We start from the raw sequence: 24,749 nt of genomic DNA, 5'->3' as shown, positions 1-24,749 counted from the left end.
TCTAAATAAGGAAAATATCAAAACAATCCCAGATCTAAACCCCGTACATCACGCTTTTATAGCATTAGCTCCACTGCTCACAGTATCCCTGTGTGGAGGCAAGTTAACTCAGTGAAGTCTGCGTGCAAAGGCAGTAAGATGGCTGGGGATGGGCCTACACACCGGTGCTATTGTGCCGCTGGGCATTGCTTTCATGTTTGATTGGAAATGCCAAGTGTCTCTTTGTTATGTTTAATAGTTAATATTATTTAGCATATATTCATAATGGTATAGATTAACAATTTTAAAACATTTCAACAAAACAAAACTACAGTCGAAATGTTATTATCTTGTGTGGAATTAATTCCTTCCTTGGGAGTCTCAGGACACTTTAGGCTGCAGCTTTCTAACATAGGGGAAATGTAGGTGGGGCTCCCCAGTGACTCAGAATGGGTAGGAGAGACACTCTGATAAATCCGTCAGAGAAAAATGGCCTCTCCAGTGGAAAATGAATGCTAGTCTGCAGTGGCTGTATTTTTGAGTCTTATCCCTTCACAAAGCCAATCCCTTGCAAAAGCATTTTATACCAGGAATAAAATGTTTAGTCCTTTAAATTTGATGAATACAGCAGTGAAGAAAAGAGATCATGTTTCCAAAGAGAGCTAAACCAACCACATGTAAAAAAACAAGGAGAGTGTGCCAGACTGTCTTATGATCAGGTATTTATAGTAGAGCTATTAATGGAATGGTCACTACAGGGGAGCGGAAAGCCTAAATATAAATGAAAATTCTGATGTGCTAATCTTTGACAGTGAAAACTTCCATGCTCTCCTGAAGGATATACCAGAAAAAGTCTTTGGTATGTGATCAAACCTATTCTATGCTAAAACAGAAATGTGCTTTTAAAACCATTGAGATATTGCCTAATAAAATACATTATTCTTTACTACCAATATTCCGGTACAGGTTGTTTTATGAGAGGACATATATTTCTATAACTTTGTTTTTAGTATTTACTGTTATTTTCAGTACAAAGATGTTCTTTGGGGTGAGTGCTACAATGACTGAGAAAAAAACTCCTAAGCCAAGACTAAAATAAATCATTATTTTCATAGTCAAAATGGCACTGACCTAATTTTTATATGAAAGGTGGTTTTTCCTGAATAGGCTTGAAGTAAATGGCTACTCATGGGAAGTTCTAATGTATGTTGAATTTGTAGCTGTTCAGAAAACTGTTTTAAATTTATGGGGAAAAAATTTAACGAATTTTTTCCTAAATTCTGCATTTTCTTTACCAATCCTATCAATTTTGTGGGTTTCTGAATTTCATTTGTAATTTTAAGTATTTGGTTATCTTCTTTACACAACTGGAAAAATATTTTCAATTCATTCTGCCTTTAAATCTGTCAGCGTTCCACATGGATAATTACATGAGTGATGAAGACACAGATGAGGACTTTGATACCCAGCTCATCATCCAGCAGAGTTTACAGGACATTCACCAGCCGAGGACTACACAGCAGGCATCGGCAGATGAGAGGTAACGGTATTTCATTGGCGATGTAGTGTGAGTATTCAATAGCGGAGGCTTCTTGTTAGCACAGCTCTAGTGTTGTGATAAAAACAGGAGAGAAGGTCAAAATCCAAGGAACTGTCATTTAAATATCTAGCCAGACAGGGAAATTTGGAAATAAATCAGAATGTAATTAGGGAGTAAACAGTTGAAGGAGGTTAGCAGCAGCTCTGGCTACAAATGAGAAGAAATGCAAAAGGATAAGAAAGACTAGAGAACTCTAATGCATCTGGTGTTTGGAGATTCAAAGGGAATGTATAAATCCAACCAATACACATAGAAAATTATCCTCAGCCTCAGTGGGGAGGTGGGGTAAGGTCCAGTCCTTATTCAAATCAAAAGGAGGAATTAGGTAAACCTAGAAAAGACTAACCCTTTCTGAAGGGTGCGTTTTCAGAGCTCTGCGATGACAGCACCAGGTGTAAAAGGATCGCCCTGGACGTGGACTGAGCACAGCCAGGCACACCTGCTCACACTCTCTCTGGCTGACCTGCGGCCTCACCCCCCAGTAGTTACTATTGTTTTTCAGGGGTAATAAACCCTGTTTGCTGGGGATGGTGACCTCTGTTTGCCGGCTGGACATAAAACTGGATGAATGTGTTTTAACTGCAAGAGATTTTATAATTAAATATAGGGATGTCGAAGTACACTAAAACTGTTAAGTTTTTTTTTTTTTAAGATTTTTTTTATTTATTTGACAGAGATCACAAGTAGGCAAAGAGAGAGGAAGGGAAGCAGATTCCCCGATGAGCAGAGAGCCCGATGCAGGACTCAATCCCAAGACCCTGGGATCAGGACCTGAGCTGAAGACAGAGGCCTCAACCCACTGAGCCACCCAGGCACCCCCCTCCCTTTTTTTAAAGTCACAAACTCATGGACTGATCACTTCGTGCCACACTATTTTAAACGTTTCATAAATAGTGACTCATTTAAATTCTAATTCTTGTTACTGCTCTATGTGTTAAGTCCTATTATCCCCACGTAGAGATGAGGAGAGAGGTTGAGTGTTGCCCAAGGTCCCAGCACTAGTAAGTGAGAGGCAGGCATTCTGGCTTCAGAGTTTGTGCTCTTTTACCACACTATTCCTACATGTTTGTGTTACATCTAGGAATAATCTCTAAGGTCATCTTTCAATAAAGTTTTGTAAAGAAATTGGGCTTTTATCTGTTCTTTTAACCTTGTGATGAAAAATTTTTATGTTCAGTAATTCAGTCATGATTTTAGGTTGAAAGGCATAAGATTTTGATGACTGAAATGTTTCAGAAAAATTACAATTAACTGTAGTTATAAATTTCAGTCATTAGACTTGCAAGAGTTATGTGGTAGGTAGGAAGGCTTGCTGACTTGGTCATGCACTTCAAGGAATGAGGAAAGGCTACTTAAGACAGGTGGGATAATGCCGCCCCCTTCACCGCCCCCACCCCCCACCACCAAGGAAGACAGTCATGGGAGAGTGGTTCCCCTGGAATACAGGTCAAACTATATTTTGGAACTATTTCCATGCAGCGTCAGTAACTGCCTCATCTAAGAATTCATCCTCGGCTAACATCAGTTGCCCTTACCCTTTGTGTTTCTGTCAGATGACTTTGCTTTCCCCTCACTTTGGGTCTTACATATGTATTTGTTTTCCCCGCAGCTTCCATTCCTTTTTGAGTGCTGACTACAAGAAGATAATTGAAACAATAGAGGCAGTTAAGTACTCTTCCTATTCTATCCTCTCCAACTCCTGGTCTGGTGTGAGGCTGACACAGGCGGCACTCGGCCGCCCATTCACGAAGCCCCGGAGCATGTTCTCCCAGATGCTCAACCCTGTGGGGCCCACCGCTGATTCTCCAGAGCCTGTGAGAAAATACCACAGCACAACTTAGCAAAGCGCTGCTGGGCTCCTGGGCGGATTGAGCTGTTTGTATATGACAGCCCAAGGGGGGGGCCACAGGCCACGGGGCATAGGGAACACTAGGTGGAAGGCCTTACTGCTTCTTAGTCTCCTGCCCTTCTAATGTGTCTCTCATCAGGCTGGGGCTGGAACTCTGTGGGCTTGTGCACTAACCTGGAGGGAGGAATTCAGAAGCAGCACGGGCTGCCTCGGGTGTTTGTGCCAAATGTGAATCTGTTCCCCTTTTGACTTGTTAATAGGTAAGGAAGATGCATTGTCACACTTGACGAAGCACCATTCTGCTTTTGATGAAGCAGACGGGACAGGCTGGCTTCCTCTGCACAGGGCTGCAGTGCAGTTAAATAAGAACATTTTGCAAATAACCCTGAAAGGTAAACTCCCTTTATAACTCTTCCTGATTCTTCTGAGAAATATATGTAAACCTTATTTTGTATGTTCACCTGTGTGGTGTAATGGATTTATTTCAGCTTCAAAACCCAGCGTGTGGGAGCAAACCACCCACAATGGTGAAACGCCACTTTTCTTGGCTGTCAGCACTTGCCTCTTAGAAAATGCCCATTTTCTTCTTCTCAATGGCTGCAGTCCGAATGCCAAGAATTCTGAAGGCAATTCTCCTCTTCTTACAGGTAAATTAATACCTTGTCTCCGGAAAACAGTCTGTGATTCTGAGTGTCCTCCATGCCCACAGGTTTCAGAGTCAAAAAAATTTTTTTTAGTTTTTATTTTAATTCCATTTAATATACAGTGCTATATTAGTTTCAGCTGAACAATACAGTGATTCAACACCTCCATACATCACCCGGTGCTCATACAACAATCACCCTCCTTAATCCCCATCACCTGTGTAATTCATACCCCCCCCCCCCCCCACCCCCCCCACCCCCGTAACCATCTGTGTGTTCTCTATAGTAAAGAGTCCGTTTCTTCATTTGCCTCTTTCTCCTTCCCCCCAACTTTGCTCGTTTTGTTTCTTAAATTCCACGTATGCATGAAATCATATGGTACTTGTCTTTTTGATTTCACTTAGCATAGTTCTCTCTAGTTCCATCCACGTCCTTGCAAATGGAAGGGCAGCTTTTCATGCATGGTTGCAGGGCTGGCCTTCTGGTCCCAGCTGACCAGACGTGGGTTCCTGACCCTCAGGAAGCTTTCTGTAGACTGGCCCACAGGGTGACCCGAGGCAAACGCCATACGGATGAGCTGATCATTCTGCACGGTGCCTTCACCAGTGAATTCAGGGTAAGAAACACAAGAGGTGAGCCGAGCAGGAAGAGGCAGCCGATGGCAGATGGAATACCAATGGCTGATTTTGCTCCCTCTTGAGTCTTCACTAAAATTATAGTAAAGAAATTGCTTTAAAGAGGTAAGATACAAAAGAGAGAGAAGAACAGGAGAGGAGACAACAGCAACATAGTTTGTTAAAACCTGGAGGGCAGGTGGATGAAAAGTCAGTGACAAGAAAGCCGAATCTTAACTTGCTCTTGGGGAAAGTGATACAGTTATATCGAAAGGCCCAGAAGTTGTTGGCAATAGTTACCTCCTGGAGCCCCGATGAAGGATGGGCAGCTAACCTAGCAGGACTGCTGGAACACTATTAAGGAACAAGTAGCCAGAGCTACAGATCCCTGCTTCCACCTCACCTGAATTCTGGAGGTTTTTTCTCTGGGTGGTTTAAACAGTGGCTCTCCAGACTGGGGGGATACTTGGTAATGGTGGGGGCACCAGATTGAAACACTGGAGAAATTAAGTAAACACAGGCTGAGGCCTCCCAGCCCTTTGTTCCACCAGGATTCTAGAAAGCCGGCAGCCAGAACTCTACTCTTCAAGAGGAGGCTTCTCTGGGGAATTTGATATACCCAAAAAGAAAGAATTAAATTATGATTGAGGGCTCCCGGGCAGATCAACACACAGGAACACAGCCCAAGAGCCACTCCCAATATTTAGGATTCCCAGTCAACATTTTAGCCCCCAACTCTCCAATCACAAGCAGACTGATAAGGATCATCTGGGCAAAATCTTTGAGATAAGCAACTTGGAGGAGACAGACTAGGGAAAGTAAAATGTAGGGGGAAATTGTGATGAAGTTAGAGAAATTAGTGAAAGGTAATGAAATAACAGGACATTCCAAAAGAGCAAAACAACAAAAATGCTCTTGAAAATTAAAAATGGGAGGAGAAGTATAAAACTCAAAACAAATGCTAGGAGATAAAACTTAGGAAAACTTCCAGAAGATAAGAAATGAAAATAGGAAAGAAAAAGAGAGGAGCAACAGGTGAATTTCAGAAATGCTAGAAAGAGAACAGACAAGATGGAGGTCCTATATCATCAATGAATGTCAAGAAAATCATTTCCTTAAACAGAAACAGAGGACATGAGTTTCCAGAATGAGAGTGAACACTAATGTCAGCTCAATAAGTTAAGACAGACCCAACACCCTTAGCACTCTGTATTCCTAGCCCTAAAGCACTTTCCAGGGCACATTTATAAATGGTTATGAACAGAATTCACAGATTCAACACCTGGCACCTAGCAAGCTTCCTCACACACAGTGGGTACCAATAACCAGCAAATGGATAGGGAGATGGATACATATTTTTTTTTTTTAAGATTTATTTGAGAGAGAGGGAGAGAGCACACGCATGAGTGAGAGGGGCAGAGGGAGAGAGAGAGAAATAAGTTCAAGCAGACTCCAAGCTGAACATGGAACAAGATGTGGGGCTTGATTCCCAGACCCTGAGATCACGACCTGAGCCGAAACCAAGAGTCAGTCACTTAACTGTGCCACCCAGGTGCCCTGGGAAATGGATACATTGTTTTAGAATCTTGAAGGACTAGAAGATTATCATCCAAATATGAATGGTAACAGCATAAATGCAGAAAAGCCAGTTAGAAAAATTTTTTTTAATATTTTATTCATTTATTTGACAGAGAGAGATCACAAGTAGGCAGAGAGGCAGGCAGAGAGAGAGGGGGAAGCAGGCTTCTGAGCAGAGAGCCTGATGTGGGGCTCAATCCCAGGACCCCGAGACCATGACCTGAGACAAAGGCAGGGGCTTAACCCCCTGAGCCACCCAGGTACCCCTAAAAGATTTTAACAAAACATGTGAATAAAAATTTCCTGGGGCATCTGGGTCGCTCAGTGGGTTAAGCAATGACTTGATTTCAGCTCAGGTCATGATCTTGGGGTCATGAGATTGAGCCCCAAGTCAGGCTGTGTGCTGAGCATGGAGCCTACTTGGGACTCTCTCCCTCCCTCTCTGCCCCTCTGTTCATGCACATGCTCCCTCTCCCTAAAAAAAATAAAAAATATTTTCCTAATTATTGCTGGTTTTTTCACTTAAAGCACTTAAAAACATTTCTAGGACTGTATTGGGTACTTAAGTTCCCATTTTCTTGAGGGAAGAAATGATAAATGAAAATTATATATGTTTATGTTTATTAAAGACATGAGCAGGCAATAATTGTTCATGGCTTGGTGGCGCCTGGGTGGCTCAGTGGGTTAAAGCCTCTGCTTTCGGCTCGGGTCATGATCCCAGGGTCCTGGGATCGAGCCCCACATCGGGCTCTCTGCTCAGCAGGGAGCCTGCTTCCTCCTCTCTCTGACTGTTTCTCTGCCTACTTGTAATCTCTGTCTGTCAAATAAATAAATAAAATCTTTAAAAAAAAAAAAAATAATTGTTCATGGCTTATAGAAAACCCCATAGATTATCGATGTAAAACACTTATTAATATTATTGGATATAAGCCTCATTTTACAATCTGTTTCCTAAACACTAAATGCTTGCACATGGGAGTAGGTGGGAAGAGCTCCTTATGAAGCCTGAGTGACACTGGGCTAATAAGATACTCTGGCCATAATTTCCTGGTGAACATGATGCCTATTTCACCTCTAATTTCCCAGCTGTGCTACACAATTCCTATGAGATGGCCGCCTTGCTCATCAGCTATGGGGCAGACGTGAATCTGCGTTGTACCAACGAGAGGACAGCTCTTCATGAAGCAGCCAAACTGGGCAGGCAGGACATAGTGAAGCTGATGTTGGTTTCAGGGGCACACCCTGACCCACAGAGCTCCTATGGATTCACTCCTCTCGCTCTTGCTGCCCAAAGTGGACACACTGAAGTCATGGAAATGTTACTGCAGAAAGGCAAGATTTTCTATACGGTCAGCACACCCCCAAGGGGTAACAGGATGCAAGTGTCCTCCTTTTCATGGAGAGCTTCAGCATAATAAAAGTTAACATTTTACTTAAGCCTAACATAAATATTTGATGAAAGCATGTGTTAATATTGGCTACTAAAATAGAGATTGAATATCTGTCCTGCGATGTGAAGTAATTTCTGTAAGATTACTAGGATGCAGGTTACTCTTTTACATAATGTTCCCCAACCATGCTGGATTTTTTTGTTTAATTTTTTATGTGTTGTCCTTTTCTAGGGTCACAGACCCCACATCACCCCCTACATGTTGTCTCTGCTAAGCTAAGTCACGGGCAGTCCAGTGTGTTATCAGATGTTTCTGTTGTTAGGAATTGTTTCCTGGTGGCTTCTCTCTGGGTCCCAGTTCTCTCTCCAGTAATAACCACAACGGAGATAAGAGGAAGGCAACTTAGATTTATTGACTATTTTCTAAGTACGAGCCATTAAGCTACCTATGGTGCTTCATATGACCTTCCAAAACCCTATGAAGTAGGCACTGTCCTCATTCTACACTTAAGGAACAGGACTAGGGATGATACCAGTTGGAGGACTTCCCTTTATATACACCTTCCCCTGCCTCCAATTCGAGATCCTAGTTAAACTGGCAGAGACCTTGACTCAGAAAACTTTGGCATTTGTTGTTTTTGAGGAGACCCCCATTGGCGAAGAAATGTAGGATTAAGAGCTTTTTGCCAAAGATGCAAATCTTTACCAAGATTTAATAAAGTCCCAATATTAGATTTACCTTCTTTATTCTCCTTCCTGTTTGTGTCCAGAAGCCTTATTTCTTTCTTTAACAATATATGGTCCTGCTCTCCAATATTCTAGACTACAGAGGCTCTTGTTTTTAAGAACAACTTTCTGCTTATTTAGACTTACCTGGAACTCTCCCATCATATAGGGGAAGCTGTTGTAGTTTTTGATCAGTGGCCATAAGACATTGTAAGTAAGATGTTTTAAATGAGCAATATCAGAGATGTGTAAAGTCATGAAAACACTGGATCCTACATCTACACAAAAAGGAGCCATCTTTTGTGTAGATCACTGATTAAAATATAAAGAGGAGAGGCACCAGATTTTAAATCCTTAACTCTTAAAAGAAATCAGTTGACCTCAGTGAGGTATTTCCCTGAGGTAACTCCCTTATGAAGTAATTTGCACAAAGCGACACCGCGAGGAAATGGCAGAGCCAAGATTGGAACCCACATCTGTCTCATGCTGAGTCGCAGTACTTTACCACCCTGCGTTACTAGGGTGGCAACATGGCATCACGAAAACGGGCCCTGGGTCTGTCCCATCTGCTTGTGAATCCTGACTACCTTGCTTACCAGCTGTACATCTCTGGAGAAGTCACTTAACCTCCATGAACCTCAGTTTTTTCATCTTTAAAATGGAAATACTGGCATCTCCTTATTAGGGTTGATGTGAAGTTTAGAAATGATGCACATAAAGGAACCTGTCCATAGTGAGCACTCTATGAGGCTTATTAGACCTTTCTTCATGCATTCTAGGAATGGGGTTCTTGGCAGCTACCATGTTCTGATGACTGTGGAGTCTCTTCTAATTTAAAACCACGACCTCTGTGAATGTGCCCAGGAGGATTCTCCCCTTGCTCTTTGTCCATTCAAAGACGACTCTTTCTTCAAAACCCATTTTACTGAGAGGCCTTCTGCAACTGACCAAAAACATCTTTCTCCTTCCTTCACCATCCAATTCCCTCTCAAAGTCTGGAACTGAGAACTTTTAGAGGACATTTTGCCTGCTTGTACTCTTACCATCCACACCATCACGTGACACTCAGCGTCCTATGGGCACTACAATGTATCCTTTTAACTCTAAGTCCCTAACTTCAACTTCAAACAACTATGGTGTGTCTTGCTATGAACAGCCCACCACAGAACAAATGTCATTTTCCACCGTGACATCAACAGACGGACTGGTGCTACCATCCAACAGGGTTGGGGTACCACCCTATATATAAGTATGGGGCAAGTGGGCTTTTATGAGCGGGTCTGGAAATAAAATCACCCTTTAAAAAATTACTTCTCCTGGAATTTTCAAGTTCCAAATAAACACCTCATAAAATTCCTCTGAAAGCCAACCTACTCATAAGTTAGAGACTGTTTGTACCACTTCTTCCTTCCCCAACTACATTATAAACTGGCTGAGAGCAGGAGGTACATTTTTATTTCTTCGATTCATAGTGCTTTGCTAAACTGGCTCCTTTCTAAGCAGTTTCTGGCTGTGCTGATATATTCAGAATGCATAAGCAATACAGTGGAAAAAGACTTTTTGCACAACAAGACTCTTTTTCCTTTTAGGAGCTAATGCTCTTGGGCAGGCCTCGGACTCTTCTTCCATCTTACTTGAAGCTGCTAGTGGAGGAAATCCAGACTCGGTGACTCTTCTACTAGAGCATGGAGCTGATGCCAACATCCCTAAGAATTCAGGCCACCTGCCCATTCATGTGGCAGCTGACAGAGGCCATTTGTTGTAAGTTCAATTACGTTACTGCCGATAGAAATAGTAAGAGCTATGGGGGGGAGGGAGGTTCTGGAGAAGCTTCTGGGAAATTTGTATTACTTCATCTCTGATCCTGTAATTCCAACATCCCTTCTAAAGGTAGGAAACTCTCCATCAGTGAGAAAGTGGTGAAGACAGGTATCCTCTGTAGCCACAAAAGGGACATAAAACTACTTTATTATCAGGTCTTTGGGCAATATGGGGAACCCCAGGTTTCAGTGACTAGAGTAATTCTGAGTTTATTATATAGAGACAGTCGTTTCATTTAACTTTACTAAGTTTCTGAGCTTTTGGCTGCAGGGATTATGCACTTTTTGGCTGGGGGGTCCTAATGTCACCTGATACTAATACCATCCGGTACTGGTATAAAACCATTGTAAACAGGTTAATGCTGCATCTTAACGAAATAATTTTTTAAATGCACTTTGAAATTCTTTCTCAGAGCCCTAAAGATCTTGGTTCCAGTAACGGATCTTGCCGCCATTAAGCGGAGTGGCATCAGTCCCGTGCATTGCGCAGCAGCAGGAGCACACCCCGAATGCCTGGAACTCCTCATCCAGGAGGGATTTGATGTAAATTTCATGCTGGATCAGAGAATTCGCAAACACTATGATGACCACAGGAAGTCAGCTTTGTATTTTGCTGTATCAAATGGTGACCTCTCTTCAGTTAAGCTGCTTCTGAGTGCTGGAGCTCTGCCTAATCAAGACCCAGTTAACTGCCTCCAGATAGCCCTGCGGATGGGCAACTATGAGCTGATAAGTCTGCTGCTCCGGCATGGGGCCAATGTCAATTATTTCTGCAGAGTCAACCCTTTACATTTCCCATCAGCACTGCAGTACACGCTGAAAGATGAAGTCATGCTCAGGATGCTACTGAATTACGGGTATGACACAGAACGATGCTTTGATTGTCCTCATGGAGACAAAGTTCATCCTTGCCATGCTTTTGAAGGCTGGACATCTACAGTTATCAAAGATACTATGGTAAGTGCACAACTTATATAGTCATTATTGGTGGCAGCAGATAAGGCAGCAGATACTACAGCAACAGATAAGGCTCTATCTGTTCTCTCCAGAAGCTCGTAGTTGAAAAGATTTCCATATGATAAATACATGTAAAGGCGATATGATAGTAGATGTAAAAGGTACAGAAACCATTCAGAGGGAAAAGTGATTTAAGTTTACCTGGGGGAATTTCACAAATGAAGTAGCATAGCATCTGAGTAATGTTTTAAAGAATGAATGCAGTCTAATAAACTAATTACACTTTTCTTTTTTTTTTGAAGTGGTGAGTAACCTAGCTAAAATGTTCCTGGGGTATGAAATCCAAACTCCTCTGTTCTTCGCTATCTCTTTTGGCTCTAAAATTTGATTATATAGGTCTCTTTGGTCACCTTTTTTTTTTAAGTATTTATTTATTTGGGGGAGAGAGCACAAGTAGGGGGAGGGGCAGACAGAGAAGCAGACTCCCCACTGAGCTGGGAGACCGACATGGAGCTCAGTCCCAGGGCCCTGAGATCATGACATGAGCCAAAAGCTGATGCTCAACTGACTGAGCCACCTAGGCACCCCTCTTGTTGTGGGTTTGATTTGTATTTCCCTGATGATGAGTGATGTTGAGCATTTTTTCATGTGTCTGTTGGCCAAATGGATGTCGTCTTTGGAGAAATGTCTGTTCATGTCTTCTGCCCATTTCTTGCTTGGATTATTTGTTTTTAGGGTGTTGAGTTTGATCAGTTCTTTATAGATTTTGGATACTAGCCCTTTATCTGATAAGACATTTTGCAAATTTCTTCTTCTGTTCTGTAGGTTTTTTGGTTTTGTCAACTGTTTACTTTGCTGTGAAAAAGCTTATTATCTTGATGAAGTCCCAATTGGTTCATTTTTGCCTTTCTTTCCCTTGCCATTAGACATGTGTCTGGCAAGAACTTACTGTGGCCAAGTTCACAGAGGTTGCTACCTGTGTTCTCTAGGATTTTGATGGCTTCCTGTCTTAGATTTAGGTCTTTCATCCATTTGAGTGTATTTTTGTGGTCCAGTTTCATTCTTCTGCATGTGGCTGTCCAATTTTCCCAACACCATTTGTCAAAAAGACTGTCTTTTTTCCATTGGATATTCTTTCCTGTTTTGTCAAAGATTAGCTGACCACAGAATTAAGGGCTCATTTCTGGGTTCTCTATTCTGTTCCATTGATCTCTGTGTCTATTTTTGTGCCAGTACCATTCTGTCTTGATTACAGTTTTGTAATAGAGCCTGAAGTCTGGAATTGTGATGCCACCAACTTTAGTTGTCTTTTTCTACATTCCTTTTGCTATTTGGGGTCTTTTCTGGTTCCATATAAATTTTAGGATTATTTGTTCCAGCTCTGTGGAAAAAGTTGATGGTATTTTTTTTTTTTTAAGATTTTATCTATTTGACAGACAGAGGTCACAAGCAGGCAGAGAGGCAGGCAGAGAGAGAGGCGGAAGCAGGCTCCCTGCCGAGCAGAGAGCCCGATGCGGGGCTCAATCCCAGGACCCTGGGATCATGAACTGAGCCACCCAGGTGCCCCAAGTTGATGGTATTTTGATAGGGATTGCTTTGAATATATATATTGCTCTAGGTAGCATAGACCTTTTAACAAATATTTGTTCTTCTAAGCCATGAGCATGGGATGTTTTTTCATTTCCTTGTGCATTCCTCGGTTTCTGTCATGAGTATTTCTGAGCACAGATCCTTTGCCTCTTTGGTTAGGTTTATTCCTAGGTATCTTATCATTTTGGTGTGATTATAAATGGAATTGACTCCTTAATTTCTCTTTCTTCTGTCTCACTCTTAGTATATAGGAATGCAACTGATTTCTGTGCATTGATTTTTATATCCTGCCACTATGCTAAATTCCTGTATGAGTTCTAGGAATTTGGGATGCAGTCTTTTAGGTTTTCCACATAGAGTATCATATCATCTGCAAAGAGTGAGAGTTTGACTTCTTCTTTGCCAATTCAGATGCCTTTTGTTTCTTCTTGTCGGATTGCTGAGGCTAGGACTTCTAGTACTATGTTGAACAACAGTGGTGACAGTGGACATCCCTGCCATGTTCCTGACCTTAGGGAGAAAGCTCTGTTTTTCTCCACTGAGAATGATATTCACTGTGGGCTTTTCGTAGATGGCTTTTATGATATTGAATTATGTTCCCTCTATCCCTGCATTGTGAAGAGTTTTAGTCAAGAAAGGATGTTGTACTTTGTCAAATGCTTTTTCTGCATCTATTGAGATACGTGATTCTTGTGCTTGCTTTTACTAATGTAGTGTATCACATTGATTTGCAGATGTTGAACCACCCTTGCAGCCCAGGAATAAATCCTACTTGGTCGTAGTGAATAATTCTTTTAATGAATTGTTGGATCCTATTGGCTAGTATCTTGGTGAGAATTTTTGCATCCATGTTCATCAGGGATATTGGTCTGTAATTCTCCTTTGTGGTGGGGTCTTTGTCTGGTTTTGGGGATCAAGGTAATGCTGCTGTCATAGGAAGAGTTAGGATGTTTTCCTTCCATTTTTTTTTTTTAATCAGCTTCAGGAAAATAGGTATTAATTCTTATTTAATTTTTGGTAGAATTCCCCCCTGGGAAGCTATCTGCCCTGGGCTCTTGTTTGTTGGGAGGTTTTTGATTACTGCTTCAATTTCCTTGCTTGGTATGGGTCTTTTTTGGGGTTTTCTATTTCTTCCTGTTTCAGTTTTGGTAGCTTATATGTCTCTAAAAATGCATCTGATTTTTTTCCAGATTGCCTAATTTGATGGCATAAAATTGCTCATAATATGTTCTTATCATTATATTTCTTCAGTGTTGGACGTGATCTCTCCTCTTTCATTTGTGATTCTATTTATTTGGGTCTCTCCTCTTTTCTTTTTGGTAACTCTGTCCAGAGGTTTGTCAACCTTATTAATTCTTTCAAGGAACCAGCTCCTAGTTTTGTTGATCTGCTCTACTGTTCTTTTGGTTTCTATTTCATTGATTTCTGCTCTTTTTTTTTTAAGATTTTATTTATTTATTTGACAGAGATCACAAGTAGGCAGAGAGGCAGGCAGGGGGCGGGGGGAAGAGGTCAGGCTCTCTGCCAAGCAGAGAGCCCAATGCAGGGCTCAATCCCAGGACCCTGGGATCATGACCCGAGCTGAAGACAGAGGCTTAACCCACTGAGCCACCCAGGCACCCCGATTTCTGCTCCAATCTTTATGAACTATCTTCTCCTGCTGGGTTTAGGCTTTATATGCTGTTCTATGTCTAGTTCCTTTAGGTGTAGGATTAGTTTATATATTAGAGAACTTTCTTTATTTTATGTATTTATTTGACAGAAAGAGACACAGTGAGAGAGGGAACAAAAGCAGGGAGAGTGGGAGAGGGAGAAGCAGGCTTCCTGCCAAACAGGGAGCCAATGTGGGGCTCGAGCCCAGGACCCTGGGATCATGACCTGAGCCAAAGGCAGATGCTCAACAACTGAGCCGCCCAGGTGCTGCATCCTTTCTTGTTTCTTGAGAAAGGCTTGTATTGCTATATACTTCTCTCTTAGGACCACCTTTGCTGCATCCCAAAGGTTCTAAACAGTTGTTTTCATTTTCATTCGATTCCATGAATTTTTTTAAATTCTTAATTTCCTGGTTGACCCATCCATTCTTTAGTAGTATGCTCTTTAGTCTCTATGTATTTGAATACTTTTTTTTTTTTTTTACTTTTTTTTTTACTTAGTTTCCAGAGAGAGAGAGAGCATGCATGCATAAGTGCACAAGCAGGGGGGATGGCAGGCAGAGGGAAAAGCAGGCTTCTCACTGAGCAAGGAATCATGACCTGAGCCAACGGCAGATGCTTAACCGACTGAACCACCCAGGCATCCCTGTATTTGAGTTCTTTCCAAATTCTTTCTTGTGACTGAGTTCCAGTTCCAAAGCACTGTGGTCCAAAAATATGCAGGGAATAATCCCAATCTTTTGGTACTAGTTGAGACCTGATTTGTGACCCAGTATGTGATCTATTCTGGAGAATGTTCCATGTGCCCTCAAGAAGAATATGTATTCAGTTGCTTTAGGATGGAATGTTCTGAATATATCTGTGAAGTCCATCTGGTCCTGTGTGTCATTCAAAGTTCTCGTTTCCTTGTTCATGATGATCTGCTTAGACGGTCTGTTCACTGCAGTGAGTGAGGTGTTTAAGTCCCCTGATATTACTGTATTATCAATGTGTTTAATTTTGTTATTAATTGGTTTATATAATTGGCTGCTCTCATGTTAGAAGCATAAATATTTACAATTGTCAGATCTTGTTTGACAGACCCTTTAATTATGATATAGTGTCCTTCCTCATCTCTTACTACAGTTTAAAGGTTTAAAACCTAATTTGTCTGATAAAAGGATTGCTACCCCAGGTTTCTTTTGATGTCCATTAGCATGATCAGTGGTTTTCCACGCCCTCACTTTCAATCTGGAGGTGTCTTTGGGTCTAAAATGAGTCTCCTGCAGACAGCATATCAATGGGTCTTGCTTTTTTATCCAATCTGATACCCTGTTTCTTTTGATTGGGGGCATTTAGCCCATTTATATTTGGGGTAACTATTGAAAGATGAATGTAGTGCTGTTGTATTACTCATAAAGTCTCTGTTTCTGTATCTTGTCCTTGTTCCCTTCTAGTCTATGTTACTTTTGGACTCCCTTTTCACTTAAAGGGTCCTGTTTAATATTCCTTGCAGGGCAAGTTGAGTGATAACAAATTCTTTTAGTTTCTGTTTGTCCTGGAAGCTTTTTATCTCTCCTATTTTGAATGACATCTAGTCTGATAAAGTATTCTTGGCTGCATATTTTTCTCCTTTAGGACCCTGAATATATCATGTCAGTCCTTTCTGGCCTGCCAAGTCTATGGCTAGGTTTGCTGTCAGTCTAATGTTTGTAGCCTTGTAGGTTACAGGCCTCTTGTTCTGAGCTGCTTTCAGGATTTTCTCTTTATCTCTGAGATTTGCAAGTTTCACCCTTATATTTCGGGATGTTGACCAATTTCTACTGATTTTGAGGGTTGTGTTCTCTGTGCATCCCGGACTTGAATGCCTGTTTCCTTCCCCAGATTAGGAAAGTTCTCTGCTATAATTTGCTCCAGTATACCTTCTGTACCCTCCCCCATTTAAGAATCCCAATTATTTTAATATTGTTTTGCTTTATGGTATCACTTATCTCTCAAATTCTCCCCCTTGTGATCCAGTAGTTGTTTATCTTTTTCTCAGCCTCTTTATTCTCCATCATTTTGTCCTCTATATCACTAATTCTCTCTTCTGTCTCATTTATCCTATCAGAGCCTCCATTTTTTATTGCATCTTTTTAATAGCATTTTGATGATGACTTGATTAGATTTTAGTTCTTTTATTTCTCCAAAAAGGGATTCTCTGGTGTCTTCTATGCTTTTTTTCAAGCCCAGCTAGTATTCTTATAGTCGTTTTTCTCAACTCTAGTTCCAACATCTTACTTCTGTCCATACTGATTAGGATCCTGGCAGTCAGTACTGCCTCCTTTTTTTTTTTGAGGTGAGTTTTTCTGTCTTGTCATTCTTGCAGAAAGTGGTCACTTTCCTATTTGTAGAGTTGCTGTTGTTCTTTTCTTAGATCTCTGGTTGAGTTCACAGGTGTTCAGAATTATATTTGATAGTTGTCTAACTGAATTCTTGGGACCAGTCAAAACTAAGGTCCCCTACTCCTCCACCATCTTGGACTCAACCACCTCCTTCTTCTTGAGACATTTTCCTCCGGGCTTTCATCACACCAGTCTCCTATTTCCCCCGACCCGGTCACTTCTATTTCCCCCAACTAGACCATACCCCCAGCTTTTCAGAAAAGCTGCCACTTTCCAGGTTTCAAGTGTTATCTCCTCAAAGTGGCCCTTCCTCTCCTGTCCACCTTATCTAAGGTAGTTGTCATCCATGATCTTATTATGCTGCCCATTTCTTTTATAGCACTTACCACTTTCTGAAATTATCTTTTTAACATTTTTTGATTATGTGTCTCCTCCACAAATACATCAGTGTAAGCTCCTGCTCACCACTTTCCTCAGCATAGAGATCTGTGCTTAGTACATAGTAGATGCACTAGAAGTACCTGAGTTCATATTAAAATCAAAACAAAACTAAAACAGTGAAATGGAGAAAGCACTTTGAATGAATTCTGAAAAGTGAAAGGCAACATATTGTTTTTATATTGTATATTGTTTTTAGGTTATAATTAATGTAGGAGATGGCATTTAGGTATATATCATATTGATCATTTCCCGACTTCTTATTTTGTATTATTCGACTTCTTACATGGGCACCTTGCCAGAAGTGTATAAATTACCTACAGAGAGAAACTATCTGAACCTTCAGGCATGAGGAATAGGTGATGAATGAGAGAAAACCCAAAATGAGAGTGGCTTTAATAAGATGGCTCATTCCCTGCTCATAGAAGTAAAGGCCAGAGATCAACAGCCTCCTAACTGGACAGCTCCATGATCAGAAGAGAAACTTGCATCCACACTCCAGCCAGCCAGGAGGCAGGCAGGAAGCAGCACCACACACCTTACTCTTCGTTAAGTGCATTCTGGGGGTTGCTCACACTTTCACTCTCATCTCACTGGCTAGAATTTACGTGGCCATGTCTAGGTGCAAGGAAGCTGGAAAAATAATCTTTATTTCAGATAGCCATGAGGCCAACCAAAACGGACAACAGGTATTAGTTAACTATCTCTTTCACACCCTGGTTACATCTTACATAGGTCAGAAGATACAGTAGTAAATATTTTTCCAACTCTTAGAGCTAAGAAATAATTTCCTTGGAGTGCCTGGGTGGCTCAGTCAGTTAAGCAGCCAACTCTTGATTTCAGCTCAGGTCATGATCAAGATCAGGTCCTGGGATCAAGCCCCACATCAAACTCTGTGCTCAGTGGGGATTCTGCTTAAGGATTCTCTCTTCCCCTCTGCCTCCCCCACCCCCAGAGTAAATAAATCTTAAGAAATAATTTCCTTGTTCAATGCCTTAGTTTATAAATGAGGGACGTGAGACCTCAGTTCCTGTGAGTTTAGTGCTCTAAACCCCATTGATACTTTAGTTTTTCATTTACTTTCATAGCTCCAATTTTCTTCCTCAGTTTTGTGAAGTAATAACATTGTCATGGCTGCAACATCTCTCTGGGAAGGTTGTTCGAGTGATGCTTGACTATGTTGATCAAGTTCGAATCTGTTCAAAGTTGAAAGCTGTGCTCCAAACACAGGGGCTCTGGTCAGAAATCCATTTTATCTTGAGTAAGTATCCTTCTTTCTTGAAGAACATTCTTACCAAAAATACTACTTGGTATTTACATTCTTATTTGCTTTGTAGAACATTCTTTTCTACAAGAGCTTAAAAGCTTTCCCTAAACCAAGGAAAATACTAAAAGCTTTCCCTAAACCAAGGAAAATACTATTCCTATCTAGAAAGTTACTATTTGTAACTTAATTTGTACTTATTACCATTCCCCAGTAGAAAAACTCTGTTAGGTAATCACGTATTGTATGGTAGGTGACACCTTTCCCCTAATCGTATAGAACATTGTAGATATGAAGATATGTAGATACGACTTAGAAGCTATGAGATGGCAATGAAAACAGGGATGAGAAAAAGTAAAATCGAAGCCTGAAGAGAGTATCAAATCACCCTTCAGAGCACATTCTTTCACAGTAGCACATCAGTCAAGAGGAATTTCTTTTTATCTAGTTTCCCCAGGGTGGTGATTTTTAGTTCTTAGCCTGACCCTGAGGGCCAGGGCAAGGCCAGGGGTGGGGAGTGGTTAATACATGTAGATTTAAGGACTTCAGGTCCACAACCGATGCCAGTCTTTGGACTCTTAGCTTGGCATGGTTCTGAAATCACGTCTACAGGAAGGACTGCAAGGAGAAGGGAAGACTGTTTCCCTATTAACTTCTCCATTTAGACACCACATATGTAAATTTGGATGGCTTACGTTTAACACACATTTGCTGACTAAACCTTAAGATCACTAAAAAAACGAAGCAATTCTTTTTCCTTCAGATAATGTGTTTCTCTCATTTTAGCAAACCCACGGCCCCTCAGACATCTGTGCCGCCTGAAGATCCGACAGTGTATGGGGCGCTTACGCCTGCGCTGCCCAGTCTTCATGTCCTTCCTTCCGTTACCAAACCGTCTCAAAGCATATGTCCTTTACAAAGAATATGACCTTTATGGACAAGGGATTTTCACAGGAACCTGGTAGTCAAACCATTCTGGATGGAAAGGTATAATTCCATAAGCTGTATAAAGTTTGACTTGTTACATATGATTCATGATTTCTCACTTTACCTAGCAACTAAAATCTCAATGCAGTTTACATTCTTTCTTAATATTGATATTACTATTCTTTCTTAATATCCTTAACATTGCTTCTCAGGGAGCCTGAGTGGCTTAGTCAGTTAAGTGTCCGACTCTTGATCCCAGCTCAGGTCTTGATCTCAGGATCATGAGTTCAAGTCCCAACAAGGGACCTGAGTTGCTTCTCAAGAGCATTCTGAAAGGCAGTTTAAAAAAAAATAACTCCCCCCAAATAAATTAAAAAACCAAAACCAAGCCTTAAAACTTCAATTAGCAGAAATAGATCAGTTCCCGTTCTGTATTGATTTTACATTAAATGTATTAGCTACATTTCTACAGGTCCACACGATAGATGTCACCCCTAATAATTCAAGGTAACAAATTTTTTTTTATAGAGAAGTACATATGTAAAGTATCTTAGTAATGACCCGAGTACTTAACCTACAAGTTAGCTGTTCTTGTGCAAAAGTCCCAAGGCCAGCTAAGTGTCTGTTTACTTGCAGGGGCCTGCATCAAAGTGTGGAGTGTTTTCGGCTTTGAATTGCAATGCCATCATTAATGGAAAACTTGCGGTCCTTCTTTACACAAAACCCTGGCCAAGGGTTACCATTTATTGGCTAATGTTATCACTGGAATAGAAATTAAGTGCTTTCAAGTGGCTTATGATTCTGTACTGAACCTAGTGCAGTCCTAAACACCCAAGAAGGGGTCACTAATAGAAGCACTTATATTTATTTTAATAATGCCTTATAGTTAACATACACTGTAATATTGCAGGTGTGCAATATAGTGATTCAACAATTCTATACATCACTCAGTGCTCATCGTAAGTGTACTCTTTAATTCCCGTCACTTACTTAAGCCATCTCTCCACCAGTTTGCAACGGTTTGCAATCCCAACAATGCACAAGTGTTCCTTGTCCTCCACATCCTCACCAACACTTGTGTTTTTTGATTTTAGCCATTGTGACAGCTGAGAGGAATAGCAATATAGTTTTGATTTGCATTTCCCTGACAAATGATGTTGAGCATCTTTTCATGTGTCTGTCGGCCATCTGTATGTCTTCTTTTGAGAAATGTCTGTTCGTGTCTTCTGCCCATTGTTTAATTGGATTATTTGTTTCCTCGGTGTTGAGTTGTATCAGTTATCCATTTTGATACTAACCCTTTATTAGATGTGTCATTCTCAAATATCTTCTCCCATTCAGTAGGCTGCCTTTTAGTTTTGATAATTGTTCCCTTTTTAGGGAACAAAATAAAAAGAGGCATAGCCTCTTTTTATTTTGATGTCGTCCCAATAGTTTATTTTTTTGCTTTTGTTTCCCTTGCCTCAGGAGACTTACTTAGAAAAATGTTGCTATAGTTGATGTCAGAGACTACTACGTGTGCTCTCTTTTAGGATTTGTATCATTTCAGATCTCACATTGAGGTTCTTAATCCATTTTATTTTTGTGTATGGTGTAACAAAGTGGTCCAGTTTTCTCAGCACCACTTGCAGAAAGACTATCTCTTCCCCATTGTATATTCTTGCCCCTTTTGTCAAAGATTAATTGACCATTTCATTGTGGGTTTATTTCTGGGTTTTCTATTCTGTTGCCTTGAGCTAAGTGTCTTTTTTTATGCCAGTACTATACCATTTTGATTACTACAGCTTTGTAATGTAACTTGAAGCCTGAAATTGTGATACCTCCCGTTTTTTTCTTTTTCAAGATTGCTTTGGCTATTTAGCGTCTTTTGTGGTTCCATACAAATTTTAGGATTGATTGTTCTAATTCCATGAAAAATGCTCTATTTTGATAGGGATTGCATTAAATCTGTAGACTGCTTTGGGGAATATAGACATTTTAACAATATTTGTTTTTCCAGTCCATGAGCATGGATATCTTTCCATTTGTTTGTTTCATCTTCAATTTCTTTCATCAATGTTTTATAGTTTTCAGAGTACAGGTCTTTCACCTCTTTGGTTAAGTTCATTCCTAGATATTTTGTTATTTTTGGTGCAATTGTAAGTGGAAGTGTTTTTAAAAAGTTTTTATTTAAATTCCAGGGGTTAACACAGTGTAATATCAGTTCCAGCTATACAAAATAGTGATTCAGCCCTTCCATACATCACCTGGTACTCATCACAAGTGACCCTCTTTCACCCCATCACCCATTTAACCCATCTCCCCAGCGACCTCCCCTCTGGTATCCACCAGTTTAGTCTCTATAGTTAAGAGTCTGTTTCTTGCTTTGCTTCTGTTTTAATGTCACTTTCTCTTGCTTCGTTATTAGTGTATAGGACTGCAACAGAGTTTTGTACATTGATTTTATATCCTGCAACTTTACTGGCTCATTTATCAGTTCTAGCAGCTTTTTTGGTGGAGTCTTTAGAGATTTCTATATATAGTATCATGTCATCTGCAATGCAGTGAAAAGTTCTGCTACTTCTTTACCAATTTGGATGCCTTTTCTTTTTGTTGTCTAACCACTGTGGCTAGGACTTCCAGTACTGTGTCGAATAAAAGTGGGGAGAGAGGACATCTTTGTCTTGTTCCTGACCATAGGGGGACAGCTTTTGGTTCTTCCCCATTGAGCATGATGTTCATTATGGCATTTTTGTATATATGGCCTTTGTTATGTTGAGCTGTGTTCCCTCTAGACCTACTTTGTTGAGGGTTTTTATCATGAATAGTTGTACTTTGTCAACATCGCCATCTATTAAGATCAAATGGTTTTTATCCTGTTATTAATGTGATGTATCATCTTGATAGATTTGTGAATATCAAACCATCCCTGCATCCCAGGAATAAATCCCAGACTGTGGTGAATGATTTTTTTTAATGTATTGTTGGACTCTGTTTGCTAGTATTTTATTGATTTCTGCATCTATGTTCATCAGCGATATTGGCCTGTAGTTCACTTTTTTAGTAGTGTCTTTATCTGATCTTGGTATCAGGGTGGGTACTGGCCTCATAGAATGAATTTGGAAGTTTTTACCATCTCTTCTGTTTTTTGGACTTTGTTGAAAAGAGTAGGTATCAATTCTGTAAAGGTTTGGTAGAATTACCTCTGAAGTCATCTGGTCCTGCACTTTTGTTTATTGGGAGTTTATTGCTGATTTATTTTCTTTACTTGTAATTGGTCTGTTCAAATTTTCTATTTCTTCCTGTTTGTTTTGGTAGATTATGCTTCTAAGAATTTCTCTCTTCTAGGTTATCCAATTTGTCAGCGTCTAATTTTTCACAATATTCTCTTACAATTATATTTCTGTGGTGTTAGTCTCTTTATTTGGGATCTTTTTTAATGAGTCTGACTTGAGGTTTATCAATTTTATTGATCTTTTCAATGAACCAGCTCCTGGTTTCACTGATCTGTTCTATTTTTTGGTTTCTAAATCACTTATTTCTGCTCTAATCTTGATTATTTCCTTCCTTCTGCTGGTTTGGGGTTTTATTTGTTCTTTACCTAGTTTTTTAGATGTAAGGTGGTTTTTCTGAGATTTTTCTTGCTGCTTGATGCAGGCCTGTGTTGTTATAAACTTTCCTCTTAGAACCGTGATTCCAGTTGCAGAATGTTGGTTAAATTTTTATTTCTGTATGTTCTATGCCACAGGTAAGTACAGGTTTCTATACATGGAAAGAAACCGAGGAGACCTCTGTTCAGCCACCCCAGTGTAATGATTAGATGGCACATCACTAAGAACAGAGTGGTAGATAGGATGATGTAGCTCCATTTTCACCACAGCCCCAGTCACCACAGCCTTGTTGTTTATATGTTTAGTGTTAGTATACTTTTTTAGCATAATACAGTACATCTTAAGGAAACTGAAGTTATAGGATTTCTTTCTGATGTGGGGATTCTGCACAGACTTAAAATTACTTTTAATACAATTTTCACATTAAAAACTTGCAAAATTTGCTGGCATGAATAATTTTTATTTTTCTAACCAAATTGTGGTGTCCGTTTATAAGTGAGTAGTGGATTATAGATATGTCAATATACAAAATATTTAGGATATACATGCACTTAGATAAATTACATAATTCTATAGTTTCATTCACTCCCTGGACCTTCTAAAAAGTGTATATATTTTATAAAAACAAATTAGAACAGAAACTCCCAGTAGATGAAAAGAACTTGGTGTTATAGGAAAATATAAAGAGCACATGGGACAAATATGTATTAGTATTAAAATTACAGGCCAAGCCCACTTAAGCTGGTGTACACAATAACCTGCCCCTTTAAATTATATGTATTTCTTTAAATAGGGCCAACCATAGCAAGTATATATTGTCTGTAACATGTCTAGGGTAATTATCAAGAAGTCGATTTTTCTAAAAGAAAAAAAAAGTCACTAGTGATAAATTTGTATTATTTCCCAGTTTTTAGCTGTTATGGAATTGTAGTGGGGCTAGATGTGTAATTGTAAGTGTCATAACATATCAAGAAAAAGTCCATTTGTTTCACAAGCATTTGGAATTACTTGGAGAAATAAAAGTATATATCAAATACTTCATACAAAAAAGACTATACAAAAATCATGGACTTTATTATACATAAAAATCTCCTAAAAGCATATATCCTCAAGCCTTGTCAGAGAATACCTACTTTGACAAAATGAAAAAAATAAGCTCTCCACCCCACATGTATACCACCATTACATAAAGTTGAGATCTTCGATTCTAAAGGGAAATGTAGCATGATTTTTAATTGTATATATGCATGATTAATAGTATCAGTGAGATAAGAACCAATTCACTTAACATTACAAAATCACCAAATATACAAAGCAGTTTTGCACATTAGTTATAACTTAATCCCAGTTCTCATATTAGCTGAAGTAAATCACATGAGTATAGCCACAAGAGACTAGTTAAAAAGTGTAGTATAGTTCCAGTTTCAAATCTTTGTGTTATTAATGCAGAAGAACAAAATTCATGGAAGAAGAGTAACCAAAGTTGCTTAAAATAAAATGAAAGACAATCAGTGTGTATGAATATTTAAAGTACAATTTGAATGCTAGGAGGATGTTGCCAAAACCAATGTTAATATTTTCATTTTATTAATTCAGGTAGCAGAAGGTTTTGCAATACACGGGATCTTGGGGTCTGTCAGCATTTATAAGATTCAAGTCTTTGTAGTTACTACACATAACTCAATATTAACTCAGATGCCTTTACCACACAAGATCGTATGCTACGTAGAATGTTATGCTTGGGTAAAGGGTAGTAGGGTATGCATAA

The 24,749-nt window shown here is 39.9% G+C and overlaps 1 protein-coding gene across 4 annotated transcripts; it reads left to right on the top strand.

The window, feature by feature from the left end:
* The first annotated feature begins 771 nt into the window (after nt 1–771).
* On the top strand, nt 772–19,746 carry ASB14 (ankyrin repeat and SOCS box containing 14). 4 transcript variants are annotated; one of them, XM_032868364.1, is made up of 10 exons: nt 773–827; nt 1,388–1,519; nt 3,189–3,244; nt 3,689–3,820; nt 3,917–4,075; nt 7,351–7,596; nt 9,970–10,141; nt 10,614–11,157; nt 18,308–18,461; nt 19,251–19,746. In XM_032868364.1, exons 2-10 carry the CDS (start codon nt 1,398–1,400, stop codon nt 19,427–19,429), a joined length of 1,764 nt encoding a protein of 587 aa, XP_032724255.1. In that variant the 5' UTR covers nt 773–827; nt 1,388–1,397; the 3' UTR covers nt 19,430–19,746. The 4 variants fall into 4 exon arrangements, with proteins under 4 accessions (XP_032724258.1, XP_032724259.1, XP_032724255.1 ...); XM_032868366.1 differs by lacking the exon at nt 773–827 and adding an exon at nt 833–838 and having other exon boundaries at nt 1,390–1,519; XM_032868367.1 differs by lacking the exon at nt 7,351–7,596 and having other exon boundaries at nt 772–827.
* Nucleotides 19,747–24,749: the final 5,003 nt, after the last annotated feature.

Source organism: Lontra canadensis, unplaced genomic scaffold (assembly GCF_010015895.1).
Source record: "Lontra canadensis isolate GAN:19392208 unplaced genomic scaffold, GSC_riverotter_1.0 scaffold35, whole genome shotgun sequence".
Taxonomy (NCBI): domain Eukaryota; kingdom Metazoa; phylum Chordata; class Mammalia; order Carnivora; family Mustelidae; genus Lontra; species Lontra canadensis.
Note: the sequence above shows the minus strand (reverse complement) of the source record. Positions and strands in the feature narration are given on the sequence as shown.